Genomic DNA, 18,113 nt, shown 5'->3' with positions numbered 1-18,113 from the left:
AAAGCAGGGGGCCACGTGCTCCCCCCGCGTCCCTACTTCTCTGTGGGGGCGTCGGTCCTGTTAAATAAAACAAGAAGAGAAGTAATGAATATTTAAATCTGAAACATCAAAAATTTTGGCTTGATCCAAAAGAGAGAAGAGAGAGAGAGAGAGAGAGAGAGAGAGAGAGAGAGAGAAAGAGCAAGAAGCATAAAAATAGAATTTATATATCATAGTATGATAGATGATTCTTGTTCATAGATAGATACATAAATATAGATATATATACAAAAAATAACATTTCATTAACAAATTAAAACATAAAAAAAAATTTGTTTAAACTTATATTTTAAAGAAATATATTCTTCATTTTTGTATTAAAACAATAGCTTTCATTTCGGAAATTCTTAAAAAGATTTTTGTTTAAAAGAGGACATTTTTTTAATGACTCTATTTTTTTATTATTACGGCGGTGCAATGTATATGTTAGTAGCGCCTTGTAAATTTAGTGCTTGGCTTATTAGCTTTTAATACAAATGAGTTTATAATAGTAAATAAACATAAAATTCTTTTTTTTAAATTACTAAATACACCAACCACACAAGTTAGCTGTTTCAAACTACAATCGCTTTTTTATATATTTTTTTCTTTTAAATAATTAAAGCTTTATTTAAATAATTAAGGCTTTTTGCGAAAAATTAAGACTTTATTGGTATAACTAAGAATATATTTTTATGTTTAAACGGAACTGAGAAAACTCTTTTCATCAAACGTTCCTGTAAACTTTATATACCGGTTACCGGAGAATAAGGTCAAATAAGTTCTGAAAAAATCAAGATTTTTTTGGCCTTATTTACGGTATACAAAAAAACTTTGACTTTACCGTAGGTATCAAATGCAGTTGCCACTAACAAGTTGCCACTTTCAAGTCAATCAACAGCTGCTTTACATTTTGAAAGAAATCGATTAAACCCATTTCAATTTAAAACCTGGTTGTGAAAATTTGTTTAAGATAAAAAACTGCCTGATGTTATATTGCAAACCCGACAACAGGGAACTTATCAGCAGACGGCACAGTAACATGCTGCTTTTTGTGTGCATTTTTCGTATTTAATACTTTAATTGGATGAACTTAGGAAAAAGCATAAACATAATAAAAATCCTTCTTAACATGCAACTGACTGATGTCACAGCGAGTAGTGGTTCCGCCGCACCTTTTGTATTTAATCAAAAATTAGTTTTTGTTCTGGAAAACTTTGGTTGCGGTGCATATGCCATAAGATTTGACTTAAAGTTCAGTTCCAAGACCGTGCACACTGCATCATATTAGGCTTTTTATCTAGTTTGACCGGGAATAAGCAACTTTTATTAACACAAATTTCAGCCACTGTATCAGCAGCTCTGCTGCAACGATTTACAGCATTGAAAATAATTGATTAAAATGATTAGCTTAAAATGATTTTTCCATCCCAACGTTATGCATTTTACAATGTACTGGAGTTTTAAACTTTTTCTATGGTGTCCTTTTTATAAATAGAGTTCAAGCTATGTTAGATACCTTAATGAAAGCTGCAGTTACAAACTTTAAACATCTGCATTTTTTAATTATTTACTCAACCTCCTATAAAACATTTTCCGTTTGTCTTAGCTGTCTATGTATGCACTGCGCAACAAAATGATATGACATCCCAAAAGTGTTTATAAAACTCTGCAATACATTTATATTTAAAAACTAACTTTTATTGTATATGAAAGCAAAGGGTTTACATTACTAAACAACATTTTAACAAATTTATTATAAACGTAACTCGCATTTTATAAAAAAGTAACCGTTTTTTTAGTGTGACAAAATTATACAACAATTTTACAAAAAAAGATTTTATTTACAAACTTGCTGTTGTAGGCAATTAAGAAGATTTATTTGATTTAAACACCACATAAACTACTGTGAACAGTCAAAAACTTATTTTAGATTGTTTTTATTAAGTATAAAATAGCAAGTTAATTAATAATGGGGCGTGCTGCACCGTTTAGTCGAGATAAGAAAAAAGTGCTCTCTAACTTGTCAAAAATGGGTCACTCCGTTAGTTACATGGCTAGAACTATTGGACGCAGCCGAACTATGATTAAAAACTAATAAAGATAAATAGTATTCATATGTATGGAATAAAAAAAGTCCCGGGCGTTCATCAACATTAAGTGAGAGAGATATATAAAAGTTGTTGAGACAAGCTTCAAATTCATCATTAAACGCACGTCAAATTGATGCAGAAGCAGTTGTGATTGCTATTTTACGTACAGTTGAGCGAGTTATTCATAATGCTTTTGAGCTTTTGCACAAAAAACTTCAGCGAAAACCACCTCTGACAACAAAACACATAAACGATCGAATAACTTTTGCAAAGGGCCACGCAACATGGAAAGAAGAGTGGCAACAAAAAGTGTTTTTGTCTTGATGAGCCGGGAAGATGGAATTTATATTTTCACTATTTGCGTAAAGAACCAGTAACACAGCAACGACGTCAAATGGGTGGTGGTGGTGTAGTGATTTGGTGAGCAATTAATTATCATGATAAACCAGAAATTCATTTTACTAACAGAAAAATGAAGGCTTAGGATTATCTCTTGTTTGTTCAAGAATTTTTATGACTTAAAGCATCTGTCATTGGTGGTTAAAATTTTGTTTTACAGCAAGATAATGCAAGCGTTCATACAGCTAAGATACTAAAGAATTATTTTAAAAACAATAAAATTAAAACATTGAAATTCCAGCTAGATCTGCAGACCTGAATATTTTTGAGAATGTTTGGGCACAACTGTCACTTATAGTGTTTGAAGGTAGTAAACAATATAGTTTACTAACTGACTTGAAATCATCCATTGCAACAACATGGGATGCAATTGACATTTTGTACATAAAAAAGTTGTATAATTCTTTATCTTCTCGAATGATTGCTGTGATTCAAAAAAATGGTAAAAGTACCCACTATTTATTTTTTAAAATTGAGTCGTCTTTTCTTATAAAAGACAATTTATATAAATTTTTTCCAAAAGTGTCTTATAATTTTGTCGCACTAAAAAAAATTTTTTTTTCTAATAAAATGCATGTTACACTTAAATTGAAATTTTTTAAATGATGCTTAGTCTTGTAAACCCTTTGCTTTCGTTTACTATAAAAATTAGTTTTTAAATATAAATGTATAGTAGAGTTTTATAAATATTGGGGTGTCTTTATGTTGCTTAGTGTAGGATTGTTATTGCTACATGATGGTACTTCTTCTTTTCTACTTGTTCTAATTCAAGTTCCTTATTTGTCAGCTTTATTTCATCTTCAACTACCATATACTCAGAAAATAACTTGACAAAGTTATTCATATTATCAATGACTGTGATAAAAAATTCAAGGTCATGAAAGTTGTCACATATTACTTTTACCATTACTGTCACATATTACTTTTACCATTATATTGTAAGTAGACAAGCTGGTAAACTGAAAAAATCTTAAAGGATTAGTTATAGCTAATGAAATGTCATGCCTATGAAACATTTATTATTAGTAGACTAAATATCAGCAGTTGTTTAGTTAGCATCCTTCTTTAAGCTCATCATGCAATTGAGACATCACTTGATAATGTTTTGTATTGATTCTGTCAGATAACATTTTTGGTGACATTATTTTAGCTTCCAAGGCTCGCCCTCCTACTAGAGTCATAAATAAACATTTTCAAATGGTGCGTAATGTTACTATGAAATTATTATTGTTGTCTACAATCTAACTCCCAGTTTTACTATAATTTAGGTGAGGTTGATTGAATATAGTAAACTGCTCAGTATGCATTAAACTTTTACATTTATCGTTATTAAAAGTGTGTTTGTTTTGTTTGTGATTGTTGTCAGACTTCAAGCTTTTGTATATCTTATAGCTGCTAATCAGTGATCCGTGTTCAATCTGGATATAAAAAGTATATATTCTTTTTATCTTTACATTTATTACAAATAAAGTATAAATTACTTTCTAATACATTTATATTGTTTATGTAAACACCGACAATAGTACTGTGCTACTTTGAAATTACTGTGATTTATTAGGCCTTTATAGTACATATATAAAGCAATATTGTTATTTTAAAATTATTTTTTATTATTATTTGTGTCTTTATAGTACTTTGTGTGCGTGTGTGTGTGTGTGTGTGTGTGTGTGTGTGTGTGTGTGTGTGTGTGTGTATGTGTGTTGTTATTAAGGTGTACCAAGAAGTCCTTAAAATATTATCGCATAGCAGCACGGAAAAGCATTTAACTAGAAAGTTTATGCCTCTTTTCTTACCAATATTGTTCATCTGGTCAGAACGGCCAACGAACCTCGGACAACTTGGTTCTAAGCCTAAACTCTTACCACTGCGACGCGGCTGCAGAATTTAGATTATAAAAATTATGGAAAAGTTAGTTAATTACAAAGTTAAGAAAAAAATAATTAGAGATAAAATGGAGAAGCATTTGTGTTAACAAATTGTGTAAAAAAAACTGTTGAAGAATTACTTTGAAAGTATAAAGCCATGTACTACTAATCTATTAGAAAACCTTGGCTACATTTAGTCGAGCATAGATATTGGTACTTTAATTGATTAAACTTTGCAATTTTTCAGAATTTTTCAGACTTGTTTTATTTTGGTTTAAGATATAGTTAGTTATTCCATAACTAGAAGTGCCAATAGTTAATATAACTTTTCTGATAGGATAGGATTTTTCAGGTTTGCAAGCTCAAATTAGACCTTGCATGCAAGACGGGATGGGATCACTTGGATATAAACTATCATTCTCTGTTTTTAAAAGTCGGCGAAAATTTCTAATAATAAACTATTTTTTGCATTAAGAGAATTCGTATTACTTGATGTTTTCTTAATAATATAACATACACTTTTATACACGTGTCAACACAAAAGTTATATATATATATATAATATATATATATATATATATATATATATATATATATATATATATATATACTATATATATATATATATATATATATATATATATACTATATATATATATAGATATATATATATATACTATATATATATATAGATATATATATATATATATATATATATATATATATATATATATATATATATATATATATATATATATATATATATATATATATATATATATATATATATATATATATATATATATATATATATATATATATATATATATATATATATATATATATATGCGGTTATATATATATGCAGTTATAATATATATATGCGATGGGCTCAAAAAACCTGAACAATTTCAAATATGAACTTTTTTTGCTTTGGCATTTTATCTTCAGCTAAAAAATATATTTTCATCAATGAGTGATTGACGCGATATAGCACATCGGAGTTTCTCTGACCCTTAGCGTCCAAATAAAATTTTATAATTTGCCAATAATTTTCCGATGGATATTGTTGTGTAGCAATCAATGCATAGGATGATACTTTCCGTTTATATGTTCCTTTTTCATTTTCTTTTTTATCTTTTAAATTAAAACACAAATAAATAAATAAAAAATACACATAAAAACGGTTAAAAAGTTGCCGCCTTTAGCGATGCCACTGCATTTGTAAATTCAAGTTAGCCACAAAAATAAAGCCCAAAAAACTAAAAAACGAGATTATAGAATCAGCTATGACATTAACATACTTTCTTCCTTATCGCAAATAGCGCATAGTCGAATTTCTCATAACGATCAAATTTAGAATTAAAGTAAGAAAGGATTCAAACTTCTAAATTTTATTAAACTTACATTTAACTCAAAACGTTTTTCTGACAGAAATTTTTATTTTATGACAGCAATTTATTTTTTGTAACATTTTGATAGATACGTAATATAGTCCTAAAATGAAACTCAAACTGATAATACATTTTTTATGTTAAATATATCAGTTTACAATAATAAATATGATGTTTATTTACAGAAATAAAATATTTGACAGTGAGAAAATCTAGTTTGTTATTAAAACTTACTTAAAGTTAAAATATTTATAAATAATGAGTTAATATATTTATAGACGATGAATTAATATATCATACAATTAACTTTCAAAAGTTGTAGTTTAAGGATTTTTTATATTTGTTTTGTTTATCATTACTGTTTTAATTTAATGCTTTATTTCCGTAAATAAACTTTATCTTTGTTGCCATTATTTGTTGATATATAAAATAGACTTGTTGTTTCAATTTTATTTTGCAATTCCAATTCCAGACTCATTTACAGTTATATATAAAAATTTACAGTTATATATAAAATTAAAGGAACCATTTAGAATGTTTTAAGCAGTAGCGTAGGAGCTGTTTTAATTAGAGTAATTGTGCAAATGCAAACTTAAGTATGTTCATACTTATGTCAAACGAGAATGTTTAACAAAAATTCACGGTGATCAAAGCCTAAGAACAAAAATATCAAAAAAGTTCGACCTCCCTACCTCAAACAAAAGAAATTAATAAAATATAAATTTTAGCATATTATACCTTATTTATTAAAATATAAATTTTAGCATATTATACCTTACACTTATTGAAAGGTTTTGAGTTTCATTTGAAAATCCTGCCTACGCTACTGGTATTACGACATGCTGAGTCCAAGAATGTATTCACGTCTATAAAGCAAAAAGCCATGGAAAAAACAAAGATTTTTTGAAATTATTTTAAACTCTTTTTTTAATTACATTTACTTAGATGCATGAAAGATTGGAAGTTCAAAAACCATGTCTATCTCTGGATGGTTTAACAATTTTCATCCGGAGGGGTATTTTTCTTGTTAGTATTTAAAATATTGAGAGAAAAACAACATTATTATATAAAGTAGTTGTTTAGCAATAACTTTATTAGCGTTTTAATGTAACTTTTACAAATGTTATATTTTAATGTTTCTTATGTCCTTATAAAAAGAAACAAAAAAAAAAAAAAAAGACTGTGTATTTTTGTGGTAAGCATAGTTTTATATAATCTGGATTCTAAATAAAGCCATATTTTAAAACCATCCCTCATAATTTCATATGTACTCTTTTATATATCCATACAAATAAAGATATTTTCTTTCCTTCTATGTTTTGATATATTTTACTTTTTTATTAAAATAGCAGAAGAACAAATTTGATGAATTCCATTATACTTATATCTTTATCTTAAAGCTAACTTAACGGACACATTTTTATAACTTTATATGGAGCAATTTAAATTTATTTGAAAAATGAAAAAAACATTTTCTGAGTAAATCAATATTAAATGTTAAAATAACATCAAAATAACTTTGATTTACCGTCATCTGGGGTCTTGAATTTAAAGTCCATAAAAAATTCAATAAAAGGTTGTAAAATAATTATAAAGAAAATGTAGGTTATGTCTAGACTTTAAAGTTGAAAAAATAGATTCATATGTTTAGCGGTTTTCCTCAAAGGTTTATTGTTGCGGGAAAACAATAGTAAAGAAAGATTTCTGAAATATTAAATTTAACTTTTTTTTTTCGTAATTTAAATTAAATATAGCACATAACTTTATTTAAAATCATTAAATCTTTTAAAATGATTTCTTAATTTTAATTACAAGTATTGATTGTCAACATTAATTTCTTGATTTTTTTATTAAGAATATTTTCGTAGCTGTAAATCTTTTATATAAAAAACTTTTCTTCAATAAACCGTCCTTCCAATAATAAATAAATGGATTTACTAATGCCGACCTTTCCAAAAAAAGCGGCGACATGAAGAAGCCATTGTGGTGTTTTAAATGACGTAAAGGATGAGAAACAACCAATTGTAGCGTAAGGTGTCCAACAGACTACAAATGATAACACCATTATTAAAAATGAAAAAAATGCCTTTCTTTCTTTCTCTTTATACCGTTTTGTTTCATCGTTATCTTTACCGTAAGTCACACAAAAATATTTGTACTTTGTAGTAATAACGCAAGCTGTCAATAAACAAGATGCTATAATTGATATAAGAGGAATAGCAAATCCAAAGGCCATCAATAAAATTAAATAAAGCTTTTCCGCATCTGTTTTGGGAATAAAATTAATAGAACATCGAGCACGCGTGTTTTCTACTGTGTACGAGGAAAATCCCAAAAAAGGCATGACCGCCCAAATGAAACCATAAACCCATGAAGCAGCTCCAATTCTTATAAATAGTTTTTTGTAATTAATTTGATTACTATCAAAACATAGGCTTAGCAACACCATTCTTGAAAGAGCCATTGCAGAGAGCATTGCAATTGTTGTAAACGAAGAAAAAGCAATAAAGAAGGCGGATAATTTGCACAATGTTGTAGCTTTTTGCATATTTGCATCAAAAAAAAGAGCCGGTATATAACCGGCAATACTTTGTAATAAATCAATAACACATAAATTAATACACAAGATAACATAGTTGTTTTTTTTTTGATTTTTGTATAAAAAATATAAAGAAATACTATTAGTGAGAACAGCAATCGAAGTAATTATAAGCAAAGTAATTTTAACTGCATCCATAGTTTTCTAAACTGCATCCATCGTTTTTTAAACTGCATCCACGTTTTCAAAATTGCAATTTCCTTTAAACTGTGTTCGTTACTAATTAAACCGCATTTTATTTCAAAGTGTAAATATTATCTTCGAAATATATTTTTCTTAAATATTTTTAAGGCTTTAAATAAAAAAAAACTAATTTCAATATTTCTTGCATCCGTTGTTCTTTAAAAAAGTTTAATAATTAAAGATGGGTTTTTAAAATTCTATGATTGCAGACAGTGTTTTGCAATGAATTTATACACAAAGAACGATACATAGCTATAAATAATTTTTAATATTATTGTCTTTATTTAATGCTATGAATAGTTTTTTTTATTTTTCTATTTTTGCTTACATTTAAAATAATAGTACTTATTTCTGTAAATCTAATAAATTTCGAATTGCAATTATATTGAGCGAGTAAAAAAGTTTGATTCCCGCCTATTTTACCATTAACTAATTAGAAAACTTAACATTTTTTTAGGAAAGGTTTTATGAGCTTTAAAAACAAATAAATTTATGCAAAACAATAATTTATTATTCTATTTGTTAAATAAAACATGCCTTACTTTAATGTAAACAAATAACATAACATTTGCCGTAAAAACCATGACAAATTTTCTGGATTTTCATATTAAACAACTTTGATATAAATATCGTCTACAATGAAAAGTTTTTTTGGTGTTTGCAATTCCAAAAAGCAAGTTTGTCGAAATATTTTTTCAATAGCGTAGTGTAGAAAGTAAAGGTTAATGCGTACACACGTATTTTATTATTTTTTTTCTTGTTGTTAATACGGCCCAAGAAAATCTAACAGGTTTGCAACAGAGCACCACGGTAAAAGTATTTAACGAGGAGGTCTATCTCGTCATCCTGACCACTCGTATGTCCAAATAAGAAACCGAATCTTCAACCTCTTGATTCTGATTCTAAAGCTGTAACCACTGCGTAACGATTGTACCACTATACCTATAATATGTATTTAATAACTTTTTTGAAAACTTTGTGTGTCAGTTTCTTAAAAAAGCTTCTTCGTATTATCAAAATATTTTATCAAAATTTAGAAATTAATTGCTATCCAATAAACACATATACATCTATAAAACGTCGAAACATCGTTCAGACAAAATGTTCAGTTTCGGTCAAATATCCGTTCAGAATAAAATCCAGATTAACTTTTAGAACAAACGTCCTTTAAAAGTGGAGATTCAAACGTATTTTTGACGACTATTAAAAATAAAATAAATACCTATATATACACACACGCACATAAAAATATGTATATATAAATATATATATATATATATATATATATATATATATATATATATATATATATATATATATATATATATATATATGTATATATATATATATATATATATATATATATATATATATATATATATATATATAATTATGTTAGTGTATTCTACAAATAGAGTGCTCAATGTTCTTAAAGAACAGAACAGTAATAAATTAATAAAAAACACTTATCTATTTTTTTTCTTCTACAAATTGTTTCACCATCATATATATATATATATATATATATATATATATATATATATATATATATATATAATATATATATATATATATATATATATATATATATATATATATATATATATATATATATATGTAAATTATGTTAGTGTATTTTCGACTTGGAGTTTCACCATTGCTGGATCATCAGGAAGAGTTCATCAGCATTGCTGGATCATCAGCAAGAGTTGCTGGATCATCAGGAAGAATATATATATATATATATATATATATATATATATATATATATATATATATATATATATATATATATATATATATATATATATATATATATATATATATATATTTATGTAAATTATGTTAGTGTATTTTACAAATAGAGTGCTCAATGTTCTTAAAGAACAGAGCAATAATAAATAAGTAAAAAACTCTTATCTAACTTTTTTCTTCTACTTGAAGTTTCACCATTGCTGGAACATCAGGAAGAGTTTTCAACAGCTAAAGTTTCGATTGGCAACTGTTTATCCAATGCTGGCCAAGCAGTTTTAAATTCAGCAAAGAATTTATTCTCTGGACCAAAAATGTTTCCAAATAATTTCTTCCAAACTGCTCCGACAAAGATTTCAAAAATGTGATGTCGACAGGCAAAAAAGAGAAGTTTTCGACCTAAGTTTTCTTCAATCAATTTAGCAGCACCATTGTGGATGCCACTATTACTGGCAGTGGTACCAAATACCTATGCCACACATTGTCGCTTAGATCTCAAGCTTCTAGGAGATCCAATGTTGCATTTGCTTGAGTCTATCCTTTCGAATCAACGAGAAAGGGAACACCAAGCAATTTTCCCTCACTGTATTCTGGAGCACCCGACACAAGCACAGCTAACTGTTCATGTTGTACAACTGGTATGTCTTTTAGCAATTTTCCTTCCCAGTGAAGGGCACCAAACTGGGGTGGGTTGAGCCTCACATTATCTACAAAACTCTCAGCAATCCTCTGTCGATTTAACCTTCTACTTTGACGAGATGTTGATCTGGAGATATCAAAATCGTCTAAGTTTCCACCAGCAGCTTTAATTACAGCAGACACAATCATAGTTGTTTTATTTTTCAGACAATTTCAGCCTGTCTGCTGCAGAAATGATTTCCTCGCATTGCATAATTCTTTTGGGGAGGTAAAGAGTAACAAATTCTGATCGTCTATTAATTGGAGGTTCATAATTCAAGTCCCACCCTAAACCGATATCTACTTCAGCAACAGCAATATTTTCATTAATATTCTGTTCTTCGTCATTAACTTCCATATCCTCATCATCCTGATCATCCTGTCTACCTTCTTTTTCTACTCTTTCTTTTTCTTCATCCCTAAGTATGATTTTCCGATTATATCTGACTTTTTTTTTTTCTTTCATTTTTGCTTTAATCTCAAAGATTTTGTCATGCCCGTCCATGGTCGCCTTTCTGTCTTTTTTTTTTTATCTAAATAAAATGCAACATCATCATCTTTATTTTGGGCAGTCAGTAGTCTGGATTTCATGATTTCCTGTATGGCATCAGGTGATCCAATATCAAAAAGTCTATCCAACTTGGCCAAGAAGTTAACACGTTTTCCGCCAATCACTTTCGCGATTCTTGTTCTTCAACAAGCGGTTCAACTCATTCCAGAGGCACATAAGATCTAACACCGAATTTTGTCTTGTCTTTGTCTTGATGCGGGCCATGTTCCAGAAAGTTACAACAGCGTCAATTACTATATAGCCAATTTCTTGATTTGTTACATGATTTCGGACATTTTAAAACCTGTCTGCAATTGGGTAGTTTGGAACCAGTTATTGATGGTGATGGGTGTCCAATTAACCAAAACTTAGTAGAGGCACGAGTAACAGGCCTTGTTGTTGATGATGATGACGACGGTGAAGGCTGGTCGGTTGTGTCTGACAAACAACTGGAACTGGTTGGCAAAGACTTGAGTTCAGTTTCTACAACTTTATCACTTCTTGTCAACATTTCGGTTTTAATTTATTTAACTAAAACAGGAAACAGCAAAATAATTATAACAGTCAATATTACATATTAAATTGTGTCAATGTCATAATATTAATTTGCTTGTTTATGAATATTGTAATCAATGCAAAAATGTGCTACTGTTTTAACCCATTCGTGCCATCTCAATAAATCATAAAATGTAACAAAAAACTTAAGCACTAATGGTTTAACAGAAAATTGGGGCTTATCTTTAGGGGCTTTGAGGGGGCTTAGTAAAACTTTTTACACTGTACACAAACACTAGAATGGGAAAAAATTCAATTTGGGTGGTTTTGAAAATTTTTTGCATAGTGGACAACCCTAATATATATATATATATATATATATATATATATATATATATATATATATATATATATATATATATATATATATATATATAATATATATATATATATATATATATATATATATACAGTATTGTGAAAAAGTTAAGAACCACAAAAAAAACAAATCATAATTTATTTTTATTTTTAAACTTTTTTTTTAACCGAATATATTTTTCTGGTAAAAAGTATAATAATAATAAATTTTAGAAAATAGACAAACAAAATAAAAAATGATAATAGTCATAAAAACTTTTAAACAAATATAAAAATGTATTTAAAGTTTTATAGGTAATTTTTATTTTAAAAAAATTGTGAAAAAGTTAAGAACCACAGAATAAAAAACGATAATTTTTACCACCTAATACCGCGTAATTCTACCATGAATTTTTAAGCACTCATTTATATGATTTGGCATTGAGTCTATTAAGTTCTCTAAAATATGTTTGGGAACATTTCCAAGTATTGCTGGTAAAATATTGCGCAACTCCTCAAGGCTCCTTGGTGCTTTCTTGGCAATCTCTTTATCAAACCAACTCCAAAGATTTTCAATGCAATTTAGATCTGGGCTATTTGGTAGCCAAGTTAGACGGTCAATATTTTTACTTTCAAACCATTCAGAGACAATTTTAGCCCTGTGACATGGTGCATTGTCTTGAAAAATGAACGGAACGCTTTGCTCAAGTGCATCAATTGACAGTAACAAGTTGTTATTTAAAATATCGACATAATAAGTAGAGTTGAGTCGACCATCAAATAATTTAAACATACCGAGGCCATAATATGTCATGCAGCAACATATCTCAACCGACCCGCTACCTTGTTTTGTTCTTTGAACGATACAATCGTGATTATATTTTTCTGAAGGCTGCCTGCGAATCATAACTCGGTTTTTTCGGTTATCAACCTCGATATTCATCTCATCACTGAACATTACTGTCCTCCATTTTTGTTTAGACCATTCTTTGACGCTTTGGCAAAATTATTTTCGCTTTTTTATATGTCGTTTGGTAAGTCGCGGTTTTAGAACAGCTTTTTTCCATAACATATTGTTAGCTAATAGTTTCCTACGCACAAGTGATGCCGAGGCTTGACGTCCATTTGAAAGCTTCCATTCCCTTCTTAATTCATGTGACGGCATGGTTCGATTTTTCTTTGCCAACCTGATTAAAAGGCGATCATCATTGGGTGTCGCCAAACGCGGTCTTCCAGAACGATGGCGATCAACGTAAGATTTCGTCTCTTTGAATCTTTTGATGATTGTTAGCACCAAACTATGTGATCGCTTTACTATTCTTCCAATTTCGCGAGCGGATTTACCTTCCTGGTGAAAATGCACCACTTTTACACGATCTTCATAGGTAATAGCTTTTCTGCTCATTTTTTCAAAAGGAAAGAATTTTTTTTTGTTTGAAATTAAATACTTTTTTAAAAAGTATTTAAAAAAATTAATTTTTTTCAAATGTTTTTATTGGTTCTTTGGTAATAACTCAGGTCATTAAAAGAATATTTTAAAAAAAAGGGAAAAATAAATTTAAAAAGACTTTTCCGCCGCATTTAGCACAAAAAATTCTTTGTGGTTCTTAACTTTTTCACAAAAAAAATATAAAAAAAAATTAACACATAATATTTAATCCTTATTTTTTATAGGTTCTATTAACTAACTTTCAAAAAAAAAATTTTTTTCTTTTTTCTCATGCTATATTTAATATGTTTGAAAAAAAAAGACTATTTTATTATCTATAGAATAAAAATTAATTAAATTTATTTGAAAAAATTTTTTTTTTTTATTTAGTGATTCTTAACTTTTTCACAATACTGTATATATATATATATATATATATATATATATATATATATATATATATATATATATATATATATATATATATATATATATATATATATATATATATATATATATGTTAGGGTTATGACTTTTTGACTTTTTAAAGAAAAAAATTTCTTATGTCATAAATTGATGAACTTTTGTTAGAAAACATTGAAAATATGTTTAATTACTCTAGATTGTAAAAAAAGGTCACCCCACAATTAAAATTTCTAATTGTCATTTATTTAATCTTGTTACTGCTACTACTAATACGTGTGGCTTTGCTGAAAATCATTTAAAACTTTTATAGATTAAAAGTGTTTAGAACTTTAAAACATTTTGGAAAATTCCAGAATATTTAAGACAATTAGAACATTCTGGAACAATTTAGAACGTTCTGGAACAATTCAGAATATTATAGAACAATTTAGACTGTGTATATAGAACTGCTTATCTAATTTTATAGTTATTACAGAAGCAACACATGGTGAGGTACAAGTCTAGTGGTAGTAGCATTCTTAAAAACAAGGATGTCTGGACCAATAATCTGGTAAAACTTGAAAACTCACATAAAAGAAGAATAATGGTCCGTTTGGAAGAATATTCACTGGAAGAAAAATGCAGAATGCCTCTCCAAAAGCAAATTATCGGACGCTACCATTTCCTTGGATCAAAAATTAAGGAAAGAAAGGAGCGAATAGCGGAAATTTCCAAAGAAGTCACCAAGTTATGGAAGAATAGACTGAATTTTCCTCACGAATCTGATCAAGTTATATGAGCAAAGTTTGATAAAATACTGCAATGTTATAACATGGTTATCTTCGGAGGACAAGCGATTGTACCATCTCCAAGTGGAAAGCGAAAGAACAGTGGGATACTCTACAGACCAAGCGGCCAGTAAAGAAACGATCTGTCCCTCTGAAAGACAAAAACTTTCTAATAAGTCATCCAACTTATCATCTTACAATCCTGGTTTTAGTGATTGACTCGAGGCTGACGACAGCGAATATGAAAACGATAAAGAAGAAGAAGATGAGACTACTCCTACACCAAGCAGAAAACATCATAAAAGCAAAATTGCAGTCAACTTGGTAACCTTCACATGAGTATCAACAAACCAAGCTTCTAACATATGCAAGCAATTGGCTCCTAAAGGCATTGACATCCCGACTCCATGTCAATCAGCTATTTGCAAGTCAACAATCAATGAGACAATGAAGCTGAAAAAAGAAATGATTGAAAAGTTGCATATGGAAAGTTGGTCCTTACACTTTGATGGCAAGTACATCAACGGAATCAATTATCAAGTGGTCGTCCTTAACAACAAACCTCATTTTATCAATTGTCAACACCATGCATTAGGTAGAATCCTCAGTTTGGTAATGGATGAAGAACTTGGAAATAAAACACAATCGCCGAACGTCGAATATCCTTTTTTGTCTCAACTGTTGGAGTACGAACAACCGAAAACACAGTTTGAAAACGGAATAGAAGTAGTTCTCGAAACATCAGGCTGGAGAGATTGTATGAAATTTTTATTTCATCTCACTTGAGTGTTCCGATTTTTTGATGAAAAAGGACATTTTCCATTGATGAGGTTTCATAAATTACCCAACATCAGCAAATTGAGGTGGAATTCCAGAGCTATACTAGCGATCCTGGCCTTCATTTTAGTTTCTTCAACAAGGACAGTTCTGCAGAGAGTATGTCAACTTATATTGCATGGCATTTTATATCGAAAACGACTTTAATAACTTGGCTGAAGTACTGAATCTATACAAAAAGCCTTTAAACTCTTTGAAAAATCACTGGAAGCGAACTATTATTTGCAAATAATAGCCCTGACTCGCACAAACCACATCTCACTTGTGTATTTATAATAATTTTACTATTTTAGGATAATTGTTTTATCATTTTAGATATTCGTTTTATGATTGCATGATATGCATTTGAGTGTAAGGTTTAAACTAATTTTTCTCGTCCTCTACAATCTTACATAATATAATGTTATTTTGATATATATTTTTTAAAAGTTTATTATAACCGCTAAGTGGTATAGTTCAAACGGTTAGCGTTATGCCTTCCCATCATTTTTGTAGTACGGGGTTCAAGTCACACCTCCGACAAAGACTTTTTCTCTTTTTTCTCTTATATTATATAAAACGGCAAACTCCTAGGGATTTGACTATCTAACGCAAAATGACAATTTCTAAAGTTATACTTGTAAGTTAGAGTTATAGCGAGATAACAAAGGAGAGGTCTTAAATAAAACGACAAATTTCAATAGGCTAGATATCTAGACCCAGGATAATAACGTCAAGAGGGTTGTCGCTTGAATAAAACGACAAATTCCTACTGGTTAGACTTTCTTAACACAAAATTCGCAATGACTAAAGTTAAATCTTTCAGGCTAGAACACAATAGAATAACTATAAACAAAACGACAAATTCCAAATGGGTAGATTTCCTAACCCAAAATCATGGTGTTAAAAATAAGAATGATAATTTTTAGGCAAGGTCACGAAGAAGAAGTTTTAAATGAAACAACAAATTCCAGTTGGCTAGATTCCTTAACCCAAGATCATGATGTCAAGAGGGGCGATTCTTGAATAAAACGACAAATTTCTACTAGTTAGACTTTTTAACACAAAATCACTATGTCAAAAGTTGATTCTTTCGGGCTAGATCACAATTGAATAATTATAAATCAAACGACAAATTCCAATTGGCTAGTTTTCTTAACCCAGGATCATGGTGCTAAAAATAAAAATGATGATTTTAAGGCAAGGTTACCAAAGAGAAGTCTTAAATAAAACGACAAACTCCAGTGGGCTAGATTCCTCAACCCAAGATTAGACTTCTTAACGCAAAATTACAATGTCAGAAGTTAATTCTCGCAGGCCAGATTGCTATAGAATAATTATGAACAAAATGTGCGGCCGTGGCGCATTGGTTAGAGCGCTTGCTTTATAAGCAGGAGATCCAGGTTCGAAACGAGCTCTGGACAAATTTTCGCGTCACGGTAAGGAAGGAGGCGTGAACTTCCTGGTTAAATGCACTTCCGCGGTGCTCTGTGACAAGACCGTTAGGACTTCTTGGGGCACCTAAAATAAAAAATTAAAAAAAAAAAAAAAATGACAAATTACAATAGGCTAGATTTCTTAACCCAAGATTATGATGTGAAGAGGGACGATTCCTGAATAAAGCGACAAATTACCAACGAGAAGTCTAAAACAAAACGACTAATTCTAGTGGGCTAGACTCATTAACCCAAGATCATGATGTCAAGAGGGGCGATTCTTGAATGAAACGACAAATTTCTACTGGTTAGACTTTTTAACACAAAGAATAACTTAGAATTTTTAACACAAAGACTAATCACATTGTCAAAAGTTAATTCTTTCGGGCAAGATCGCAAAAGAATAACTATAAACAAAACGAGAAATTCCAATTAGATAGATTTCTTAACCCAGAATCATGTATTTTAAGTAAAAAGGATAATTTTTAGGCAAGGTTACCAGGGAGAAGTCTTAAAGAAAACGACAAATTCAAGTTGGCTAGATTCTTTCACCCAAGATCGTGATGTCAAGATGGGCGATTCTTGAATAAAACGACAAATTTCAACTGGTTAGACTTTTTTAACGCAATATATTCAATTATACGCGAACCTATATAATACAAAAGACTATACTTAGACAGTTGTAGACAGTTGTAAAATAGAAAGGAATATGTGTACCTACTTTTTCTACATAAGCTTTAGTTTTTTACTGGACATCTGTTTAAATTTTAGTAATCTGATACTAACACTTAATCTTACTAGTTAATTCTTCTTTATTTTTTTTAGGCTATTACGGCTCAAAGTGTTCCAACCAGTA

The 18,113-nt window shown here is 29.1% G+C and overlaps 1 protein-coding gene and 1 pseudogene across 1 annotated transcript; both read right to left on the bottom strand.

Moving 5' to 3' along the window:
• Nucleotides 1-7,599: 7,599 nt before the first annotated feature.
• Nucleotides 7,600-8,601, bottom strand: LOC136076227 (melanopsin-B-like; annotated as a pseudogene).
• A 4,788-nt stretch (nt 8,602-13,389) lies between these two features.
• On the bottom strand, nt 13,390-13,788 carry LOC136076226 (uncharacterized). The gene has a single exon (XM_065789700.1). It carries the CDS (start codon nt 13,786-13,788, stop codon nt 13,390-13,392), a length of 399 nt encoding a protein of 132 aa, XP_065645772.1.
• Nucleotides 13,789-18,113: the final 4,325 nt, after the last annotated feature.

This window comes from Hydra vulgaris, chromosome 02 (genome assembly GCF_038396675.1).
Source record: "Hydra vulgaris chromosome 02, alternate assembly HydraT2T_AEP".
Classification (NCBI taxonomy): domain Eukaryota; kingdom Metazoa; phylum Cnidaria; class Hydrozoa; order Anthoathecata; family Hydridae; genus Hydra; species Hydra vulgaris.
The sequence above is the reverse complement of the archived record's forward strand: the minus strand, read 5'-3'. Positions and strand labels throughout refer to the sequence as shown.

What these genes read in the sequence shown, in the direction of transcription:
- LOC136076226 (XM_065789700.1), bottom strand. Translation starts at nt 13,788, where the DNA reads ATGAGCAGAAAAGCTATTACCTATGAAGATCGTGTAAAAGTGGTGCAT.